The 20607-nt window shown below is 46.8% G+C and overlaps 5 protein-coding genes across 6 annotated transcripts; 2 read left to right on the forward strand and 3 right to left on the reverse strand.

Annotated features, from left to right (window-relative positions):
* Window positions 1–747: 747 nt before the first annotated feature.
* LOC4336117 (ras-related protein Rab-2-B) lies at window positions 748–3117 on the forward strand. Its single transcript, XM_015779936.3, has 6 exons — window positions 748–941; window positions 1046–1185; window positions 1605–1687; window positions 1832–2036; window positions 2118–2186; window positions 2776–3117. Exons 1-6 carry the CDS (start codon window positions 896–898, stop codon window positions 2866–2868), a joined length of 636 nt encoding a protein of 211 aa, XP_015635422.1. The 5' UTR covers window positions 748–895; the 3' UTR covers window positions 2869–3117.
* Window positions 3118–5099: 1982 nt separating this feature from the next.
* LOC4336118 (small nuclear ribonucleoprotein SmD1a) lies at window positions 5100–7170 on the reverse strand. 2 transcript variants are annotated; one of them, XM_015779938.3, is made up of 5 exons: window positions 7045–7170; window positions 6828–6904; window positions 5490–5681; window positions 5298–5401; window positions 5100–5205 (listed from the first exon to the last, which is right to left on the reverse strand). In XM_015779938.3, exons 1-4 carry the CDS (start codon window positions 7056–7058, stop codon window positions 5340–5342), a joined length of 345 nt encoding a protein of 114 aa, XP_015635424.1. In that variant the 5' UTR covers window positions 7059–7170; the 3' UTR covers window positions 5100–5205; window positions 5298–5339. The 2 variants fall into 2 exon arrangements, with proteins under 2 accessions (XP_015635424.1, XP_015635423.1); XM_015779937.3 differs by having other exon boundaries at window positions 5100–5401.
* Window positions 7171–7845: 675 nt separating this feature from the next.
* On the reverse strand, window positions 7846–10409 carry LOC4336119 (protein FATTY ACID EXPORT 5). The gene is made up of 6 exons (XM_015779935.3): window positions 10233–10409; window positions 9293–9497; window positions 8594–8761; window positions 8414–8460; window positions 8296–8336; window positions 7846–8205 (listed from the first exon to the last, which is right to left on the reverse strand). The coding sequence occupies exons 1-6, from the start codon at window positions 10350–10352 to the stop codon at window positions 8115–8117; spliced, it is 672 nt and encodes a 223-aa protein (XP_015635421.1). The 5' UTR covers window positions 10353–10409; the 3' UTR covers window positions 7846–8114.
* Window positions 10410–13407: 2998 nt separating this feature from the next.
* LOC4336120 (disease resistance protein RPS2) lies at window positions 13408–17853 on the forward strand. The gene has a single exon (XM_015779931.3). The coding sequence runs from the start codon at window positions 14662–14664 to the stop codon at window positions 17446–17448; it is 2787 nt and encodes a 928-aa protein (XP_015635417.1). The 5' UTR covers window positions 13408–14661; the 3' UTR covers window positions 17449–17853.
* A 275-nt stretch (window positions 17854–18128) lies between these two features.
* LOC9272494 (transcription factor MYB80-like) lies at window positions 18129–20075 on the reverse strand. Its single transcript, XM_015779934.3, has 3 exons — window positions 19639–20075; window positions 19418–19547; window positions 18129–19318 (listed from the first exon to the last, which is right to left on the reverse strand). The coding sequence occupies exons 1-3, from the start codon at window positions 19949–19951 to the stop codon at window positions 18463–18465; spliced, it is 1299 nt and encodes a 432-aa protein (XP_015635420.2). The 5' UTR covers window positions 19952–20075; the 3' UTR covers window positions 18129–18462.
* Window positions 20076–20607: the final 532 nt, after the last annotated feature.

Genomic DNA, 20607 nt, shown 5'->3' on the forward strand with positions numbered 1-20607 from the left:
TGAGGAGCAAGACTTGAGAAATGTAAAATAGACTTACTCCGTAAATGGGCGAGACAAGCACTGTGCTGGGCCATTTCCTTGGGTATTTGCTAGTACGTTCCACAAGTGAGAATTCAGCCATAATCGGCCTCTGGTGATGGGTACGGACTACTGAACGAAAGGGTGAGGATTTCGATTTCTTCTCTTGCTAAGGCAGCCCGCCTTAGAAGGAATAAGTTCACTTTGACTCCCTCATCTACATACAGCACCAATCTTATTCGTATTTCTCAACCTCAATTCCCATTATCTTGCCACCTTAAACTATTAAAATTGATGTAGTTTAATTCACTGTACAATACCGATGATATTTTTCGCTGATGTGGCTCGTTGATCCTATCCAACCGACTAAATCAACATGTGTAGCTCGTATGTGCCTTCCACCTTCCTCCCCCTCACGCTTCCAGCACTCGGGAGGGCGGCGGACGGCGGCGAGCCGGAGCCGAGGAGGAAACCGGCACCTCCTCCCACTCTATTGTAGTACATGCTTCTAATCCAGACATCCAGTTCGGCATCTGCGTCCGTGCGTGCGTGGCCGATCTCCCTCGTCTTCGGGCCGCGTCGCGCCGTGCCTGGGTGAGGGTCACGGCCGCTACCGTCGGATCGCGAGAAGAGAAAAAGAAAAAACAGCTCGAGTGCACGATGTAATCCGCACGCGACCGCGACCGTGACCGTGACGACGATAAACACAAACCGCCCCCAAAATTAGCCAAACAAATCGTCCACGTAACCCTCCTCTCCTCTCCTCGCCTCGCCTCCCTCCCGACGAAGGAAATCCCACCCTCTCCCCGCCCCGCGAATCCGCCGCGGTAAACCACCCCCCGCGCCGCCGCCGCCGGTGCGGGCCGAGGCGGCGAAGATGTCGTACGCCTACCTCTTCAAATACATCATCATCGGCGACACAGGTCCGGCCCCCCTCCTCCAACGACGAGAAATCTCGTTTCCCTCTATATGACTGTGTTGTTGTTGTGTCTGATGATCGATGGTGGCGGCGGGGGCGCGCGAGCAGGGGTGGGCAAGTCGTGCCTGCTGCTGCAGTTCACGGACAAGCGGTTCCAGCCCGTCCACGACCTCACCATCGGCGTCGAGTTCGGCGCCCGGATGATCACCGTCGACAGCAGGCCCGTCAAGCTCCAGATTTGGGACACGGTTGGTTATACCCCCCGCCTCGAACTCTCTCTGCTGCTGCTACTCGTGTAGATCGATTGGATGATGTTTCTAGCGTAGCCATCTGTTACCAAGCTGTTCAATTGAGGCGGAGAGTGCTTGGATTGGTTAGGTAAACTTGGATTACTTGTGGCTTTTGGTTTGAGATTGAAAATGCCATTCTAGTTTATGGCTTTATGCGGGCTTCGCCGTTGGTATGTACTACCGATAACCTGAAATTCAGTTTTTAATCACATCACTTTCTGTACAGATTAGCTCTGGATGAGAGAGCCAAAACGTGAGGCTTGAAGTTACATTGTCTATCTGTTATTTTGAGTTTTCCTTGATACCTATAAGATGGCATGTTCAATTGTCAAGTTAAACATTCATCTTATGCTTTTGTGGCTCTGACAACATTTCAGGCAGGCCAGGAGTCATTCAGATCGATAACTAGATCGTACTACAGAGGGGCTGCCGGTGCTCTTTTGGTTTATGACATTACAAGGTTTTTACCCAATCTGTCAAAGTTGCTTGGTTTATTTCTCAAAAAGGAAAAAAAAAGGGGCTTTGGTTTGATTTAAGTGCATGATTTCCCTTTAAACTTTGCTAACCTGAGTGATCACATATGTTTACGTTATACTGACTTCAGGAGGGAGACATTCAATCATCTTGCGAGCTGGCTGGAAGATGCAAGGCAACATGCGAATGCTAACATGACAATAATGCTTGTTGGAAATAAATCTGATCTATCTCATAGGCGTGCTGTGAGCTATGAGGAAGGCGAGCAGTTTGCAAAAGAGCACGGTCTGATATTTATGGAGGCGTCTGCAAAAACCGCGCAGAATGTTGAGGAGGTAAATGATTTTTTCTTATCGGTGCATATGTGCAAGTAAGAGCTTTCTCCAGATGTTTTTCTTATCCCAACTGTTACACAGGCTTTTGTCAAGACTGCTGGAGCAATATACAAGAAAATTCAAGATGGTGTCTTTGATTTATCTAATGAGGTAAAGTTTTTTAGGAATGTATGTAATGTATTGAGGTAAATTTACAAACACAAATCATATTGTTCTTCTGAGCATGTCTGATGTGAACTAGATCATTATTTATACAACATAAGTGTATTCTTAATTAACATATGCCCTGCAAAACTTTCCTGAGAGGAATAACTGAATAAGTAGTAGAAACAGAGTCTGTAATTAACTTATGCACTGCAAAAACTTTAACATGGCCCTAGAAGCACACACAAAAAAAAACTGTGTATACATTTTCAGGTCAATGTTTCCTGTAATTGAATGGAATAACTGAACTTGAAACTGAGTCTGTAATTAAACCGAAAATGATCGAGGGACCAAAAATGGTCATTTTGCCTCTTTTAATGGCAAAAAAGGAGATGTATTACAAAATGCCTATCCTCCCAAAGAAAAAAAAAGAAGAAAAGGAGGTGTTTTAGATTTCTATATTGGTATAGGAATCAAATGAGTGCAAGAGCACTGCTACATTCTTCTCCTCAAGAGAGCACTTGTGATTGCTTTTGGCTACTGTATTGACATATTGACCTGAGCATGAGTTTTGTGTCCTTTTAAAAATTTGCAGGCTAATGGAATCAAACTTGGTTACACGGTCCCGGGCCAATCCGGAGGTGCTGGTTCCTCGTCTTCTCAAGGGGGTGGCTGCTGCAGTAGCTAATGGAACGATATACTCGGGTGTCTATCGTGTGTCACACTGCCACTTACCCTTGGAATCATCTTCTTGATGCTGACTGAAACGTAGTTGCTCCAGTGTTAACATGCCAAAAGACTCGGTTCATTTATGTCTGCTGTGCATAAACAGTAGTCTCTAGATTTTTTTTTACAGCTTCATGCCACTTGGCATCTAGGAATTCTTATTGTCTGCATGTGTAATTACAATAGCAATGCATGGTTTGAATATTTGGTACTTTGATCCTGTTGTTTCAATCATTTGCTTTTGTTTATTATCAGGCCACCGTCTATCATTGAAGTCATTTACGAGCTTATTCGGTTCTAAAAGGCCCGTTTGTATGCTTTATGTGCGAAAGTAGAAGCTTTTGGTTACGGCGGAACTGGAGGGAGTGCAAGTGTAATTGAGTTTATCCAACTACTTTTTTGTGAGGAATATATACATTTTTTTGTTGTTTAATACTCAGGTATGCTGGTGACCCTTCTTTTCATCTCAGTGGACATATATCTTAACCAAGGCATGGAACATGGAGATGCATATATATAATCAAAAAGGTTACTAAATAGTAACCTTGTAGCAGTGTAATATGGGCAAGAGCATCATAATTCTGATCATATCATATCATATCATGCTCAAAATTACTTTAATATTGGTCTGTGAATTTAACTGTTTCTCCTATGAGTACTGACTGAATGATCGACGCAGTACAACCACAACAGAAACAACTGAACAAATGAGGCAGTACAAGTGTACAACACGAGAGAAACAGCAGTTCTATTGCTTTTGGCAAGAATGAAACCAAGGACAAAACCAAACAACAACGACTACCAAGGACAAAACCAAAACAACAACGACTACTACCCCCAAAAAACCACGAATTTATTAATTTAGACGCTACTCCGCACCAGAGCAATAGCTACTTGGAAACCTGAGCAGCTGATCGAGAAAGCGTCAGCCGGTGTTGCAGTCGTAGCAGGTGTGGTTGCGGCCGAGGTCCTTGAAGCGCTCGTAGCCGTGGCGGAAGACGCCGAGGCCGAAGAGGACGCCGATGAGGAGGGCCACCACCAGGATCACCAGCAGGTAGCACCCCACCCTCTCCCTGTTGAACTTGAGCTTGCACATGCCTCTCCACTGCACTGCTGCACCCCTCTCTCGCCGGACAGCCCAAGCTGCACGCCCTTTTTATCGGAGAGAAGCCGCTGCATGCACAAGTGTCGTCCTTGTGCCTCTCCTGGATGGCATGGTATCCGCAGTGTCGCTTCAGGGACAAGCTAGCTACTATAGCGAAGCTTGGTGACTGTTTGTACTCTTTGGAGTGATGGGCCTTTTACTACCTTTTTGCCATGCCCGGAATCTTCGGTTGCAGATAGCCAGACGACTGTATGGACTAATCACGGACACATGGACATGGCTCTGCCCATAAAGACCAGGATGATGGTTATCAAGTAGTAGTATTTGCAGTGCATCGTGGGTGAAAGGAGTTAATTCTGGGAGAGCTACATGTGTCGCCTTGCCATTTCTAAATGGGACGATCAGATCATTAGGACATGATAATGCCGTTTGCCGAGCAGTGAGCACGGGATGAATTGGCTGACCAGGTTGCAGAAGTGAATGCGATCGCGACAGCGTACTTGCTTCGATGGGAAAGCAAAGCAATCGGCCGGCCAATCAGGTAAATCACCAGTGCTCGTTGCAACTGCTGTTGGATAGGCAAAGAAGCACGGCGCCCGCAGAATCAAAGGCACAAAAGGGGGAAAAAAGGAAAGGGATTCGAGGGGGTCCAGAGACTGCGAACCGAGCATGAGTTGAAGAGTACCACCAGCAACTTCAATCTTACGTACTCCCTCCGTTTCACAATGTAAGTCATTCTAGCATTTCTCATATTCATATAAATGTTAATGAATCTAGACATCTATATATATTTAGATTCATTAACACCTATATGAATGTGGGAAATGCTAGAATGACTTACATTGTGAAACGGAGGGAGTATCATTTACACGGTTTTAACTTAGGAATTTAGCTACTGCTGACAGCCCAGCAAATCACATGAACAACCTACCAAATGGGGGAAGAATGATTATGATTTATGAAGAAAACAAACTACTAGTAGTATTCCTTTTGTCTTTTGAGATAAGAAAACAGCACCAAAGGCCAAGGTTGAAAGTTCATACCAGACATGCTTAATAGATCAAGACATTTCAAGCACTTACTCAGTATTAAGGCAGAAGAATTATATTAAAATAACCAAACTAACAACATACCACTTAAAATCTCGAAGGTCTGAGAAAAGGCATCGCCCATGTTCATTATGAATGATGTAACCTGATAGACATGAACATTAGGTCAAATGCCAGGATGATTCCACAGCAAGAACTACTGAGATTGGCATCTCTGTTCTAATAGAATTGAAATACTTTTGCACTGCAAGAGCTTCACAAAACAGGGAATAACAAAGCTCAGCGCCCCCGGCCCCGACCACGGCCACGACCGCGTCCGCGCCCACGCCCCAAAGGTTTCCCTGGTTACAAACGAAGATTGGTAGGTCAATTGATAGTTCTTGTATCGATCAAACTCAAAACTAGATGGGTAGGGGAACTTTTTCATACCTGCAGTTGGCTTCTTAGCCTTGACTCTCGGGGTATCCTCTACTAGTAAAGTTTCCAGATTTAAGCTATCAGGGAGGATGTAATAGCGAATGTTGTTTCCTCTCACACTGAGGTGGTCAAGGGTTACAGGATTTTTCCCTTTCAATGTGAGCTTAACAGTCTTCAAGTGGGTGTTCATGCTTATATCCACACCTGCAAAAGGTTGATGAATCAGAATTGAAACATTCCAGGACATAACAGCCTTGTCCACCTAAAAACACCTCAACCAACATGAAGAAAGCTAGAAACATGAAAAATATCCAAACATCTCTGTTTCCTATTGTCTATAAAATCAATCTTGACACACAGCCACACCACATAGGTAAAGGAGACTTATTATGGGGCCAACAAAAGTTAGGTGAGGCTAGCTTAGAAAAATCGTAATTTTAGAGCCCGGTCCATTAGAACATCCCGTTGCATACTTTCAATTCTCAACACCAACTTATCTATGTGATTACACTTTCAGGCTGTTTTTTTTTAATTGATAGACCTAGGGAGAACTCAAATAATTCCATCCCCAAACTGTGATACTCAGCACTCAGCAATGACCCTCACAAAAAGATAGATTGATGAACGTCCACAAACCCCATGTAATTCGCATTAATCAAACCATCTATGAACCAAAAGAACATTATTTCAGCAATACAATGTAGTATTTATTTAATCCTTCCATCTCATATTGTAAGGTGTTTAGTTTTGTCATAAGTCAAACTTCTCAAACTTTGACCAGGTTTACAGAAAAATGCATCAACATCTACAACATCAAATTAGTTTTGTTAAATCCTCCACAAAATGTCTTGATAATGCATTTATTTGGTATTACGGATGTAAATGTAATTTTATATGAAATCATTCTTGACATACTGCTACACCACACAGGTAAAAATACTCATTATAGGGTCAACATAAGTTAGAAATATCCCAATTTGGCAGCCAAGTCCATTAGAATATCCCATCACATATTATGAATTCTCAACACCAACTTATCCATGCCACCACACTTTCAGGTTGAACATTCCACTATTATTCATATTTATCAAACCATCTATGAAACTGAAGAACATTATTTTAGAAGTATAATGTAGTAATTCCTACTGTTACTGCAAAAGCATCAGAAAACCGTGCCACACAAACAAACAAAATGCAGCACAAACACATCCAACTGTTCTCCCATATGGCCATATGTCGAATCGGAACACATAATAAATCCTAGGAACACAAGCACCAGGGAGAGCCCCTAAATTTTTCAAAAATTCCCTACTTGCGACCTGTGGCCTGTGGGCGAGGTGAAAAGCTTACCGGTGATGGTTCCGTGGACGACGGTGCCGTTCTTGAGCTCGATGGTGACCGTCTCGTTGTTCAGCTTCATCAGAAACCTGCAGCGAAACCCCCCACGCCCCAAATCCGCACCAAAAAAATTCGCGGGGGAAAATTTGCACCATACGGATCAGCAAAGGGAAGACACACAGGGAAACGAAACGGGACAGAACGAAGTGGAGAAGAACCGGAGCCTCACCTGACGAGCTTCATCTTGGCGGCGGGAGGGAGGAGCGGAGGCGGAGGCGGCGACGAGCCACGGGTGGGAATCGGCGGAGCTCGAGCTGCTCGCTTTCTCGGAGCGGGAGGAGCAAAACCCTAATTTGATCTGGCCAAGACGCCAAAGCTGGTCTTGTTGGCTAACTTGGGCCGTTATTGGGCTTCATTTTCTGTGGCTGATAAGAGGCTTAGATTTAACCAAGTATTTCACAAATCCACTACAAAGGCTTCATTTGCTTTCGAAAAGATGAATTTATAACAAGAGTTGCCGACTAGTTAGTATAAAATGTAGCCAAATTTCTATTCAACTCCAAACGTGTTTCCCTCTAACACACGCTAAAAAAGATGGAGACTAGCAATAAATCTCTCGGTCTTACTAATTTTTTATTGAAAATCCACTTACTTGAGTATAATACTCGTGACATTAGGATTTAAATCGTGATGGGTAGAGTCAGAACCCCGATCAGCTAGCTAGAATTTTTAGGCCATTCACAGTGAAAGGTGTTATTTTTTTTGTCCCAAAAGTGTCATAAGCAACAAGACATTTAATTGATGATCAAAATAGCTCGTACAATTGTATGGTTTCATTATTTGTTGTTTCATAGGTAGTACATACAAGAGACAAACTATATTGAAAGATGAAACTCATTTCATCTCTCACTTTATTAATTTCATGCCACATCATAAAATTACTGACATGGCACCCAATTTAATGGGGATGAAACTCCCGTTGGGAGTGGCCTAATACTAACTCCAATGACAAAAGAAACCACTGAGCACGTTAAATAAACACATATCCTTTATTTATGCTCTTGGAGGGAAAAAAAAAGAGCAAAATGTTCAGTAAGGATGGATTGCCATCCTGCAGAATTATTTGTTCAAAAAGCTTCACGCTACAACAACCAAAATCCACAGAGAATGTAAGATTAGGGAATATACAAATGGGATGATAACTCAAAATTCTGTTATACTTGCAGACAAAGCATTAAAAGGCACAAAGGCCAAATCATCCTGTCGCGTTAATCACTAAGAAAATGCCTGGATCCTGCTCTATGATGATGGAGTTGCTGCCATCTTCTTCTTAGGTGGTGGATTTCCTCCGGAGAGCAGCACATAAGCGTAGAAACAAGCCATGGCAGTGCTGCACCATTTTGGAGACAGAGTAGCAATATATCATATCCTCTTCTACCCAAAAAGAAGGGCTTCAGATGAACAATAGAGAGCGCAATACCTCAGAGATGCATAGAAGGCCCAGGGGAGGATTCTATTTGTCTGCACAAACAAAATAAAGATCAGTGCAACTAAGATGTTACGCTACATAAGAACGGGAAGGTAATAACGGTGGTTACCAAGATGTAGGCATGGGAATACTTCCATGCTAGAACAGCAGAAATTGCTGCAAAATCACAAAGAACTGGTCAATTAGTGATGTGTATGAGTGTATGATCATGGTTACATTAATTCAGTACAGATATTAGTAACAGCAGGCTTAGTATAGTGATACTTGACCCAAGGAGGCAAGGACCCACCTGCTTGGCCCAAGATAAATATGAAACTGGATTTTCCACTCCTCCAGAATTTAAGACTGAGGGTACCAAGAAAGAGCGTGGTGAGCCCTGGTGCAACACCTAAAACAAGGCTTATGGTACTTCTTGAAAAAATGTATCCTAGAAGCCCCATACAGAATAGAAGACCACCTGCACTATCATATGAATCATTGTTACTCCCCTCGTAAAAGAATGTGTTTTTGTTATTTGTTATGCAGATACAATCAAGATAACAAAATTGATATTTTCACCATTATATCCACATAATTTACAGGCCAAAAGTTAAAGATGAACCTGCTGAGAAAAAAATAACTGCATGCCTGGAAATACTCAAGGAATAAGGAACATTTAAGTGTGAAAACGAAACAGAGCAGTAATGGCAGTATTATTTCCACTGATTCAAGACTATTTATCTGATGCCTCGTATCAATGTAATAGAAACTTCAAGAGCTTTGCTGCATAATAAAAACTGAGGTGTTTCTGAAACTTGTGGTACCAAACATGTGACAGCATTTCCAGGCAATTATGCAATTAAAAGCTCATCTTTGCTTGCAATTAGTTGTTTGTACACTTCTTTATCAAACAAGGAGGCAAAGAACAACACATCACAATATATGAGTTCTGCTAGTGCAAATCAATGTGGTGACATCAGGGTTCTACAATCATGAAATTCAAACTTACCAAAAGGGATCCCAAGGCAAAAATCATGGATTTTTGCACTCCTCTTCTGGGTAACAGTATCTGCATCTCCTTCTACTAATTCCTCAGTTTGATTTGATCTGAAGTTTAACTCATCAACCTGAGTGGTCCCATTTGTACATTTTATTGAAACTTTAGCACCAACACCAAACGGATTCATACCCATTCCACCGGTGGAGATGGAAAGCTGAAGCAACATAATAGGTAAACAGTTAACTGTTTTGCTTTCAATTGTTTTGATAAAAAAAATAATTCTAGTAGTTATACAATTACACTCCATGCAAAATTTATTAGCAAGGAATGCTCCTACATAGATATACAGGTTAAATCAAAACTTTATCATGTGCATTTTCCAGAAGGGGGGAAATTGGAGTATAGATGCCAAAGTGCATTCCTCGCGATACATGCAACAAAACCCATTTATTTACATAGGTGATCCATGCCAAAGTGCATCCCTCGCAATACATCCAAGAAAATCCATTTATTTACACGGGTAATCCTTGAAATATGGAGTATTCCTCCGATAACAGAACATTCAAAAGAAATTAAAAATAGTTTCTTTCTTTCTTCTTGAGTTCCTTTCAACTAGAACATGGATACATAATGTCACAGATGGAGTACTTGATACCTTAGCATGTTCGGAGGACATCAGAAAATAAGAGCTCAAGAAACAAAACTCCGTACAAGAAAATTTACCCTTCATCAAACAACAGTAGCATGTTTATTTCGTCAAATTTACATCAGCAGCTTAACCAATTGAACATCACCAAAGAACCATTTTGTTCACCTATTCGGGATCTAATGCTTTTCATCCAACAACAGCGAACACGACACCTTGAATGATCGAACATGCAGCGAACGAGAACACCAGATCACTCACTGCACTGACAGATAGGGTTTACCGCTTGGATCGGGGCTTTACCTTCGGGAGAGCGGCGAGAGGAGTCCGCGGCCACCGGCATGACGAAGGAACTCCGTAGAGTGGAAGTCTCCGGTACGCGGCCGCCGCCGCCGATCCGTAGAGCTGCGCCGCCAGCGCCATGGGCACCTCGAAACGGAAACGGGATCCTTGGAAAATTCCCCCAACCAAACGAGCCGCGAGAGAAAGGGTGAAGGGTTGGGAGGGTGTCGAAGAACGGAGGGCGTTGGGTCGACGGTTTGTAGACTGTGGCCGTCGGATTTCTATATTGACGGTCCAGATCAAGGACTAGTGCAAAGGATCTGGCGCTTTGCTAGCAGCGAAGGGGTCTGAACAAAGAATTTTGATCAACGGTCTACAAGCGATCAAAGTTGTCCATTGGTTTCATAACGGGTTTCTTGGTGGCATTGTGCAGGGCCCCGTTTGATTCCATATGCTAATTATTAACCCCCACTTGTTAGCTCTAAATTAGCCTCCAAGATCCAAACAGATGGGCTAATTTGGAACTAAAGTGAATTAGTTTTCATACTTGCCATGTCATATATTTCCTCCGTTTCACAATGTAAGTCATTTTAGAATTTCTCACATTAATATTGATGTTAATGAATCTAGACATATAATTATATATTCAATGGATGTCTTCAAATTAAATTCCCATCTAATCACCTCTCTTCTCTCTCCTTTTATCCACATATCCCCTTAATTTTATTCGTTCTTGTGTAGAAATGGTTTCTTCATCTTTTTACCTCTCTCATCATTAACTCTCTTGCCACATAGGATTTTTGCTTATGTGTCAATGTATTTAATGCTATGGAAACTAGATGACCTAAGGGCATCACCAATGCGGTGCTTCGGCCCGTCCCCCTAGCGTTGTCTGTTAGGCTTTCCGTCCGCGTCGTCCCCTGGGATGGAACGCACGCCCCTGCTAGGGGACGCGTCGCTCAATCGCTTTTTCCAGGGGGACGGGGCGAAGCAACCCATTGCGTACGTAGGTTCTTGAGGCGACGCACCACAGAGCTTCGATTTCCTCTTCCACCCATCTCCTCTCTGTCACCGGCCCACGCGTCAAGGGCAAGGCAGAGGCGCTGCTCGCCGCCGAAGAGAAGAAGGGAGGGCGAGGAGGGAGGCGGCGTCGACGAGCGCTGTGTAGAAGGCGACGGCGCCAACGTCGATGCGGCCACCGCCGGTGTCACCACCGTCTCCTCAATGCGGCCGCTTGCCGTCGGAGAGAAGAAGGGAGGGTGAGGAGGGAGGCAGCGTCGGCGAGCACGGTTAAGAATGACGGCGCCATCGTCGATGTGGCCACCGTCGGCGCCGCCACCGTCTCGATGCGGCGTGGCCGGCGCCGCTCCATCTGCCGGGGAGCCAGATCTGCCGCCTCCGGGGTCGCCGCCACCACCTTCCACGGGAGAGAGAGAGAGGGACGACGACTGCCGCCTCCGCCCCGTGCACCGCTCGCCGTTGGTCGCCTCCGCCCCGGATCTGCCGCTCCGGCCACCAAACGACGACGACTGCCCGCCGCCGCCGCCCCCGGATCTCTCTTCCCTCTCTCTCTTTCTCCCTCCGCACGACCGCATGCGCGTTCCTCTCTCCCTCCGCCCTGTGCGCTCGATTCGGGGGCGGCAGCGGGAGAGAGAGGGAGAGGGAGAGGGAGAGGGAGGCGAGCGGAGGCGGCAAGCGGCGGCGAGAGAGAGGGAAGAAGGCGGCGGCGAGAGAGAGGGAAGAAGACGGCGAGTGGAACGACGGGCGGAGGGAGAGAGGAACGCGCGTGCGGTCGTGCGGAGGGAGAAAGAGAGAGAGGGAAGAGAGGGGTAGAATAGGAAAGAGAGGAAGAGGAGAGAAAGGGGCTTTTTTGGGTTGGGACACTCATTGGGCTACCCAGACGTGGTCTGCATTGTAGAGGTGAGTACCCCTAGAGTACCCTCAGTTAGTGAGGGCACTCTAGGAGTGTCTTACATTGTAGATGCCTTAATGGGGTTAATTTTCCATGGGACCATCAAAAAGCAATTATATCTCCCCCCCTCTCTCTCTCTACTCCCTTTCTACCTTTTAGCTCTGAATTAGCCCATGGATTCAAACATGTCATCATAGGCTAATGTCCTACCAATTCAAGAATAAACATTAGCTCTTAAAATTAGCTATGTGGGCTAATCTTTCAAATAGGACCCAATTCATGCTTAAAATTCTGAATTTTTACATGAAACTATGAAGAAATTTACAGAATTAACTTCTATCGAATTCCCACCTAGTAAATCCTTTCTCGTTTGGAGTCGTGATTATAGTGTTTTTCACGATTTGACAGATGTTGATTTTAAAATTTATAGTTTCTCACTTTTAAAATATTATTTAAATATAAACAATTATATACAAAGGTATAAACTAAAGATAGATTGCTTTATAGATAGTGAAATCTTATTTTCTCGTAATTCCTGATTAGTATATATAGAGCTATATAAATAAAATATAGATAGATAGATTGAAGGGGATCTCATCTATAAAAAATATCACCTTTTCTGTCGTAAATATTTTACACATAGGACAATATTCAATCAAACTTTAATTTTTAAAAAATCGTTTTATTATTAGAAAGTCTATAAAATATGATAAATTTATGATATGATGATTACTTTTTAGGAAAATCTACTTATATCCTTTTTTTAACTAATCATTTGAGAAATTAATGATGGTTGAAATTTCAAATGTTTGATTAAATATTATCCCTATAACATCTTGAAGTCTGTGTTACAGCTGGCTGCGAAACTGTAGTCCACTTCTCTTCTCCACATATGCTTATAACCGACTTATAGTCTGCTATTGTACTCGCTCTTAATGTTCTATATGTATTATTTTAGCGCAATATGTAAAATCAACGGATATGCGGTTGCTTTTTTTTATGTTGGGTTCATTTTAGGAAATAGGAGTAAATGACAGATTCAAACATATAATTGGGTTTTTTTTACACAGAGGGAGTACATATTAGTAGTAATATTAAAATATTAAATATTAAATTTAGCAGGAGTAGGTGATAGTTTCAATATTAAATTTCTGACTTGTACCCAAGTTGCTTGTTACGTTTTCAATTGTGATCGTTGCTTCTACTGCCAATGGTATTTTCTTACTCATATGCAAGTTGCATGCTTTCTTTATATGGAGTCAAGAGTACAAGTAGTTCTTTTTTTTTTTTCTTTTTAAAACACAACAGGCACTTCAAGAGACTAGTATACGAGTATATGAGTAGTTAGACTCTGTTTGGTATATAGGACTAATCTATTAGTCTCTAAAAATTCAAACTGGGGTACTAAGAGCATCATCAACAATCAACCTATTTCATTCCCAAAACTCAGTAATATTAGTGAGAAAATTGGATCCAACAGAACCCCAATAGCGCCTTGCACTAGTTTTAGAGTTCCATCCCCATATATTTCGCTTTGTAGATTTGAGGGTGAGAGAGCGACTCTCAATCTCCTGTTCGCGTGTTTCTCTCTAATTCCCCACGCTTCTCCTCTCCTTCCCACGCGAGCGCTAGTTTAACAGAAGGGTTCACTTTTAAATTTTGGAGATTGAATTTAGGCTATCTCTTGGAGCGAGAAGTTTTTTCATTTTCTATTTTTAGTTTAGGAATCCCAAAAATCAAATTTTGGGAATATATTACTGCTAATATGTTGCTGATGCTCTAAAATAGACTAAAAGTACATATCGAGACTAAAATCCATTAGTCTCTCTTAGAGGTACTTAAGTGACATCCTCTCTCTTCTCTCTCCCTCGATCCACGTGCTTTCAGTCCCTAGATCCAAACAGTAGGGGACTAAGGTGAGGTTTGAATCCATGTTTGCACACTAATTTGAAATATTAAATATAGACTAATAATAAAAACTAATTTTATAAGTGGGAGCTAATTCGAAAGACGAATTTTTTAAGCCTAATTAATCTATAATTAGCCAATGATTACTATAGCATCACATAGGTTAATCGTGGATTAATTAGTCATAATAGATTCATCTCGCGAATTAGTCCAAGGTTATGAAATGAGTTTTGTAATTAGTCTATATTTAATGCTCTAAATTAGCATCTAAACATCCGATGTGACAGGGACTTAAAAATTTTTAGCCCCATCCAAACAACCCCTAAAATTTTTAATCCAGAGACTAATTTCAGTACAGAACTACATGATCCAAACAGACCTTAACATTGTCACAGCAGGCACTTCACTAGTTTTACCATCTCATGCCCATGCCAAATATATGCATGTAGAAATAGCACAAGGCTAAACGAGCGTTGACTAAGTCAGAAAGCCCTAATCTTCTCCCCCACTCCGGCAGTGCCACTCCGCCGGATCGATCTGGTTTAGGAGATCTGTTTGAGTTCTAACCTCTCGTTTTTTTAGATTCGACATCCTGTTCTTGCCACTCCAGTACTATTGCTGAATTGCAGAATGGAATTCGCGATTGACAACATCTTCCGGCCTCTGCGGAACTTGTTCACGCGGACGGTGGGCTACATCCGGGCGCTCGAGTCCGAGGCTAGATGGCTGAAGAGCCAGCGCGACGATGTGATGAAAGAGGTGAGGTTAGCGGAGAGGCAGGGCATGGAAGCGACCAACCAGGTGAGCCACTGGCTCGAAGCCGTTGCCTCGCTCTTGGTTCGTGCCATCGGGATCGTCGCGGAGTTCCCTAGAGGAGGGGCGGCGGCGGGGGGGCTTGGCCTGCGTGCAGCCTACCGGCTGAGCAAGCGCGCCGACGAGGCGCGCGCCGAAGCCGTGTCACTTGTAGAGCAAAGATCCACCTTCCAGAAGGTGGCGGACGCGCCCGTGTTCGCCTGCACGGAGGTGCTCCCGACGGCGGCCCCGTCGATCGGCCTGGACGCGCTCCTGGCGCGGGTCGCGAATGCGTTCCAGGAGGGCGGCACCAGCGTGATCGGCATCTATGGCGCGCCGGGCGTCGGGAAGACCACCCTGTTGCACCACTTCAACAACACCTTCCTCTCGGCGTCCGCGGCGTCCATGGACATACATCTCGTCATCTACGTGGAGGTCACGGAGCGCTACAGCGCGGGCGCCGTCCAGAAGGCCATCGGCGGCCGACTAGGCCTCCGGTGGGAGGACGGGAAGAGCACCAAGGAGAAGGCGCTCGCCCTGTGCACGTATCTCCACCGGTGGAACTTCGTGCTCCTCCTGGACGACGTGTGGGAGCCCCTCAACCTCGCGGAGCTCGGAGTCCCCGTGCCCGGCCGGCACGGCAAGAGCAAGGTGCTGCTGACGACGCGGCTCGAGCACGTGTGCGACCAGATGGACGTGACGAGGAAGATCAAGGTGGAGTGTTTGTCCGCGGCCGATTCGTGGGAGCTGTTCAAGAACAAGGTGGGCAACGCGTTCGTCACCAGCAGGGAGATCCAGCCGCTTGCCCAGGCGATGGCGTCGCGGTGCGGCGGCCTGCCCCTCGGTCTCATCACGGTTGCACGGGCCATGGCTTGCAAAAGGGTAACGCGGGAGTGGGAACATAGCATGGCCGTGCTCAATCTGGCGCCATGGCAGCTCGACGGCGTCGAGGCCAACCTCCTCGTCAGCCTGAAGCGGAGCTATGACAGCTTACGGGACGACAGCCTCAGGATCTGCCTCCTGTATTGCTCTTTGTTCTCGGGAGAGACGTCCAAGGAATTACTTGTCGAGAGCTTCATCGGAGAAGGATTTGTGAGCGATGTGTCTGCTGATGACATGGATGATCTCTACAACAAAGGCCACTACATGCTTGGTATCCTAGTGACCTCCTCTCTGCTGGAAGCAGCCGGTGACTACCATGTCACCATGCATCCCATGGTGCGAGCCATGGCCTTGTGGGTGGTTGCAGATTGCGGCAGGATTGACAACAAGTGGCTAGTCCGAGCAGGTCTTGTGACAAGCGCCGCGCCACGGGCGGATAAATGGACAGGCGCTGAGAGGGTGTCACTGATGCGGACTGGCATCAACGAGCTGAATGATGCACCGACGTGCTCTGTTCTGAAAACGTTGCTGCTCCAGAGCAACCGGCTGCTGGGGAGGATATGCCACGACTTCTTCAGCTTCATGCCTTGTCTCAGGTTGCTGGACCTATCGGACACGCTGATCACCGCATTGCCCTCCGAGATCAACCTCCTTGTCACCCTGCAGTACCTTCGTCTCAACAACACGACTATCCGGTCCTTGCCCGCTGGAATAGGAGCCCTGGTGAACTTGCGATTCTTGTTGCTGTCCAATGTGCCCGTCCAAACCATTGCCGCCGGCGTGCTAAACCCGCTCACGGCGCTGCAGGTCCTGTGCATGGACCACTGCTGGAGCAGTTGGATGGACGTCGGAAGCTGTGAGCCTGAGTCCGGTGACTCAAGAAAACGAAGGCGGCACGACCTCCGGCAACGCGTCAACCTGCGCGAACTCGAGAGCCTGAAAAGCTTGCAGATGCTTGACATATCCGTGCAAACGCTCCACTCTCTGGAGAAGCTCTCGCAGTCTCCTCATCTCGCAGAGCACTTGCGGAATTTGCATGTCCAGGACTGCAGCGACTTGCCGAGCATCCAGTTTTCGCCTTCCAGCCTCTGGAGGCACATGAGCAGATTGAAGGGCATCATCATCAGTGGCTGCTGCAACCTGGAGAATGTCATTATTACCGGAGGTGAATACAAGGGCGAGCAACCATGGTCACTTGATCGGACTGTCAGCATGATGCGTTACAGGGTGCCCGATAAGCCTTTGGACGTTGACAGCGTGTATCGTCCACAGACTAGCCAGTCATTGGACATGGATTGCCGCAAGCTGGTACCCCTGCTGCCTTCTCTCCAAAGTATCATCCTTCGCAAGCTCCCAAAGGCCAAGATTGTTTGGCAGGGTGGCAGCCTGGAGTATTTATCCTCCTTGAGCATTTCATCCTGCAGTGTTCTTGAGCATCTTATATCCTACGACACAGAAGGATTGAGCCATGGATCGCCTGCGGAGACGGTCTTTCCAAGCCTCAAGGAGTTAGAGTTGCACGACTTGCCAAACATGAGAAGCATAGGCCCTGAATCCATAGCAGTGAATTTCCCAAGCTTGGCGAGCCTCAAAGTAGTCAGATGCAGCAGGCTTAAGAAGCTTAATCTTGTGGCAGGATGCCTGAAAGAACTCCAGTGTACACAGACATGGTGGAACAAGCTAGTATGGGAGGATGAGAATCTGAAAACGGTTTTCTTGTCTTCCGTGAAACCATTAGCCTAACCTCCTTGATGACAATCCCTCACTTTAATTTGACGCCGCTTGTATTGGTGTTCCACGGCTACTGATTGGTGGTTCAGTCTGGACTGAACGGAACAGTTTGTTTTCATGCCAATTTATAGGTGGGAAATGTGGCATCATTAATACTGTAATACCAGCTACCGCGAGGTTGATAAGGTAGATGGCATTTATTTTAGCACTGGGAATTGCTAACATGGTAATACTGAGTATTCAGCCTGTTAGATCAAATAGATCCTATATGGACATCAATAGTTGCATTCATGATTTTTATACCACTGCTACTTTTGCTGTATCAAACAACAAATTTCTTTACTGATGCAAACACATAACACCATTTGATGTAACTTCGTGTTCTCGTGGAGTCTTAACTGAGAATATTGATCTACAGTTCTATAATCTATCAAAATGTCAGATCCACAGGTTTTATTTCTGGGTTCTAGCCTTCTTTGGTACAGTTGTGCAACTCATGGTTAAAATTCAGAAATTTCACATGATTTTCTGAAGTTTAGACAGCACACAATCTTTTTGGGTGCAGCGTTGTTATAGATTTTTTTTTCTCTGAATTTTCATGACCATTTATATAACATGCTAGAGTTGCATATTGACGTTTTCCCATCAACCTCATCATCAGACAATATGATCCATGGAAGAAGTAAACAATCTGTCTGAACTGAATTGAATTATCCATTGCTCATGGAGTGCGACTGAAGCAGAGGACTGGAAAAATACCTTGGCCTCCGGCTCAATCACTCAATCAATCAGTGCTTCTCGGTAAAACTATTCACATCTCACTTTTTTTTCTCTTTTCCAAGCAAAAAGAATCCCCATTTTTCTTGCCAGCTACATACTATAGTTTTTCACTTTTTCTGTCACTCTTTCAGCAATATTATTGGTAGCAATTTTTCGCTCTATCCAATTCTCACCACCTGCAACTGCAAGTGATGTGGATCATGGCGTGCTTCGCCGTGCTAAGTTTTCCCGCGTTTTATAGCTTAGCTACACCATGTGATTCGTGAGCTCGTCGGGCAAGTCCCAGAGCACGCAGTCGGAGGCGAACAGGCCCGACATGTCGGAGGCTGCCCCCTTCCCGCTGTCCTTGCCGTCGTCCGCGGCGTCGTCGTCGCCGCCGCTGCTGCCGACGCTGTCGTTGCCCTTCTCCGGCAACTCCCGCCTGGCCTCCTCGGTGCCGGAGCTCCCGCTGTACAGGCTCTGGTGGCTCCACATCGACGTGCCCTGGTCGCCGTCGCCGCCGAGGACGTAGCCCTGCGCCGCGGAGGCCCCGTCGTACCGGAACTCGGCCTGGGCCTGCGCGTGCGCGTGCGCCGCCGGGTTGTACGTGGCGTACATCCCGGCGAGCCCCTCGGACATGTCGCCGGGCGGCCACGGCTTGTCCTCCGCGGGGGCGGAGGGCGCGGCGGCGGCGGCGGCGGCGGAGGCGGTGGAGGGATCGCTCATGATGGCGCGGGACAGGCCGAGCTTGATGCGCTCGATGGTGTCGTCGGCCTGCGGGTGGTGCGGCGGCGCGGCGGGGAAACAGGGCGCGGCGAGCGCGGACGCGCTGGCGCCGGCGCCGGCGCCGTCGTGCACGGCGGGCGAGGGGAAGTCGGAGGGGCGCTTCTTGGTGAGGAGGTGGAGCATCTCGTCCTTGAAGCACCCCAGCGCGGCCTCGGCGAGGTGCGCCACCTGCGGCGGCGCCAGCGTGGTGGCGATCTCGGCCATGAGGTGCGAGAAGGACTTGTGCGTGACGGGGTCGATGCCCATCCCGGACAGCTTCTTCTTCAGCTTCGTGTTCCAGTGGTTCTTCACGTCGTTGTCCGTCCGCCCCGGAAGCTGCGCCGCGATCACCGACCACCTTGCCACACACAGCCCCATCCCGCATTGCTCAATACATTCCTCCAAAAATGACCCAAGATCACAAGACGGTGTAGCGAGACCACTCGTTGATGCCTACCTGTTGCCGACGACGGAGTGGAGCTTGATGATGGTCTGCTCCTCGGCGTCGGTGAACTCGCCGTGCTTGAGGTCGGGCCGGAGGTAGTTGGTCCACCGCAGCCGGCAGCTCTTCCCGCACCGCTGCAACCCTGCCAACGTTCCAGCAACAAACACCCCGGTCAGAGCGCCGCCGCTGCTGCAACCACGCGTTCGCCGGTGGCGGCGCGCGCGCCAACGTACCGGCGTTCTTGGGGATGAGGCGCCAGTTGCGGGTGCCGTACTGGGTGATGTAGGAGAGCAGCTTGTTGTCCTCCTCGGGCGTCCACTGCCCGCGCTTCACGTTGTCCTTCTCGCAGCACGGCACCCGCCCCATGATGTCGCCGCCGTCGAGATTCCGCTGCTGCTGCGTGCGTGCGGCGCTCACACGGCCGCGCCGCGTGTTATAAATAGGCTCGCGGCCTCGCGACCGCCCGCGCGCGCGCGCGCGCGCTGCCGCGCCGGCGAGTGGGCGCGCGCGCGCGCGCACGGGGGGCGAAGGCGGCATGGGCGGCATAAAGAATTCAACGCCCGCGCAACGCGTGAGCCTCCCCCCGGGGGGGCGGGACAGGTTGCCCACCCGCGCAGCGCCGGGTCAACCCCCCTCACGGCCACGGTCCAAGCCCCGCGCGCTCCCGGCGCCGCTCGCGTTCTCGCCTCGCCATCTCGCTCACTGACGCCCTGCACCACTCTGCCACTGCAACTATTCACTAATGCTGCTTGATGAAACACCACTATTCAGTAATATAAAACCTTGTGAACATAGCAGGCTATGAGTAATGATCCTTTGTCCGAACAAATTTACAGCCTTAGGTTCAGGAGGATAGACTCAAAAAGAAAAAAAAAACTGTCAAAGATAAACGATTCATTTCTGCACACAGTTTTATCCTAGTAGGATCTTTACAAGCAAGGGGAATGCATATTTCTATGGGCTGCAGCACTATGATTAGTTGATTACACTCTTGATATGAGGATGCTATTTTATTCCCCTATCCTTATCATCAAGAACACAAAGGCCAGCGGCTGCCAGTTCCAAGAACACCCTGAATCATGTTCTTTTCCCACCATTTCAGTAAAATCAACCACGCAGATACATGGCTTACGCATGCTCAATGCCAACGCGACCTGAAACCAATTAATCGATGCATACCGAGCTCTACGAAGCTGATAGAT

The sequence above is a fragment of the Oryza sativa genome, chromosome 4 (assembly GCF_034140825.1).
Source record: "Oryza sativa Japonica Group chromosome 4, ASM3414082v1".
Classification (NCBI taxonomy): domain Eukaryota; kingdom Viridiplantae; phylum Streptophyta; class Magnoliopsida; order Poales; family Poaceae; genus Oryza; species Oryza sativa.

Coding starts and splice junctions, on each gene's coding strand:
- LOC4336117 (XM_015779936.3), top strand. CDS start 896: ATGTCGTACGCCTACCTCTTCAAATACATCATCATCGGCGACACAG. Junction 942..1,045: donor CATCATCATCGGCGACACAG/GTCCGGCCCCCC, acceptor GCGCGCGAGCAG/GGGTGGGCAAGTCGTGCCTG. Junction 1,186..1,604: donor AGCTCCAGATTTGGGACACG/GTTGGTTATACC, acceptor ACAACATTTCAG/GCAGGCCAGGAGTCATTCAG.
- LOC4336118 (XM_015779938.3), bottom strand. Junction 5,682..6,827: donor CGTCCACGGAACCATCACCG/GTAAGCTTTTCA, acceptor AACCTTTTGCAG/GTGTGGATATAAGCATGAAC. Junction 5,402..5,489: donor GGCTAAGAAGCCAACTGCAG/GTATGAAAAAGT, acceptor GTTTGTAACCAG/GGAAACCTTTGGGGCGTGGG.
- LOC4336119 (XM_015779935.3), bottom strand. CDS start 10,352: ATGGCGCTGGCGGCGCAGCTCTACGGATCGGCGGCGGCGGCCGCGTAC. Junction 9,498..10,232: donor CTCTCGCCGCTCTCCCGAAG/GTAAAGCCCCGA, acceptor ATGTTGCTTCAG/CTTTCCATCTCCACCGGTGG. Junction 8,762..9,292: donor TTGCCTTGGGATCCCTTTTG/GTAAGTTTGAAT, acceptor ATGATAGTGCAG/GTGGTCTTCTATTCTGTATG.
- LOC4336120 (XM_015779931.3), top strand. CDS start 14,662: ATGGAATTCGCGATTGACAACATCTTCCGGCCTCTGCGGAACTTGTTC.
- LOC9272494 (XM_015779934.3), bottom strand. CDS start 19,951: ATGCCGCCCATGCCGCCTTCGCCCCCCGTGCGCGCGCGCGCGCGCCCA. Junction 19,548..19,638: donor CCTCATCCCCAAGAACGCCG/GTACGTTGGCGC, acceptor GAACGTTGGCAG/GGTTGCAGCGGTGCGGGAAG. Junction 19,319..19,417: donor CACTCCGTCGTCGGCAACAG/GTAGGCATCAAC, acceptor GTGTGTGGCAAG/GTGGTCGGTGATCGCGGCGC.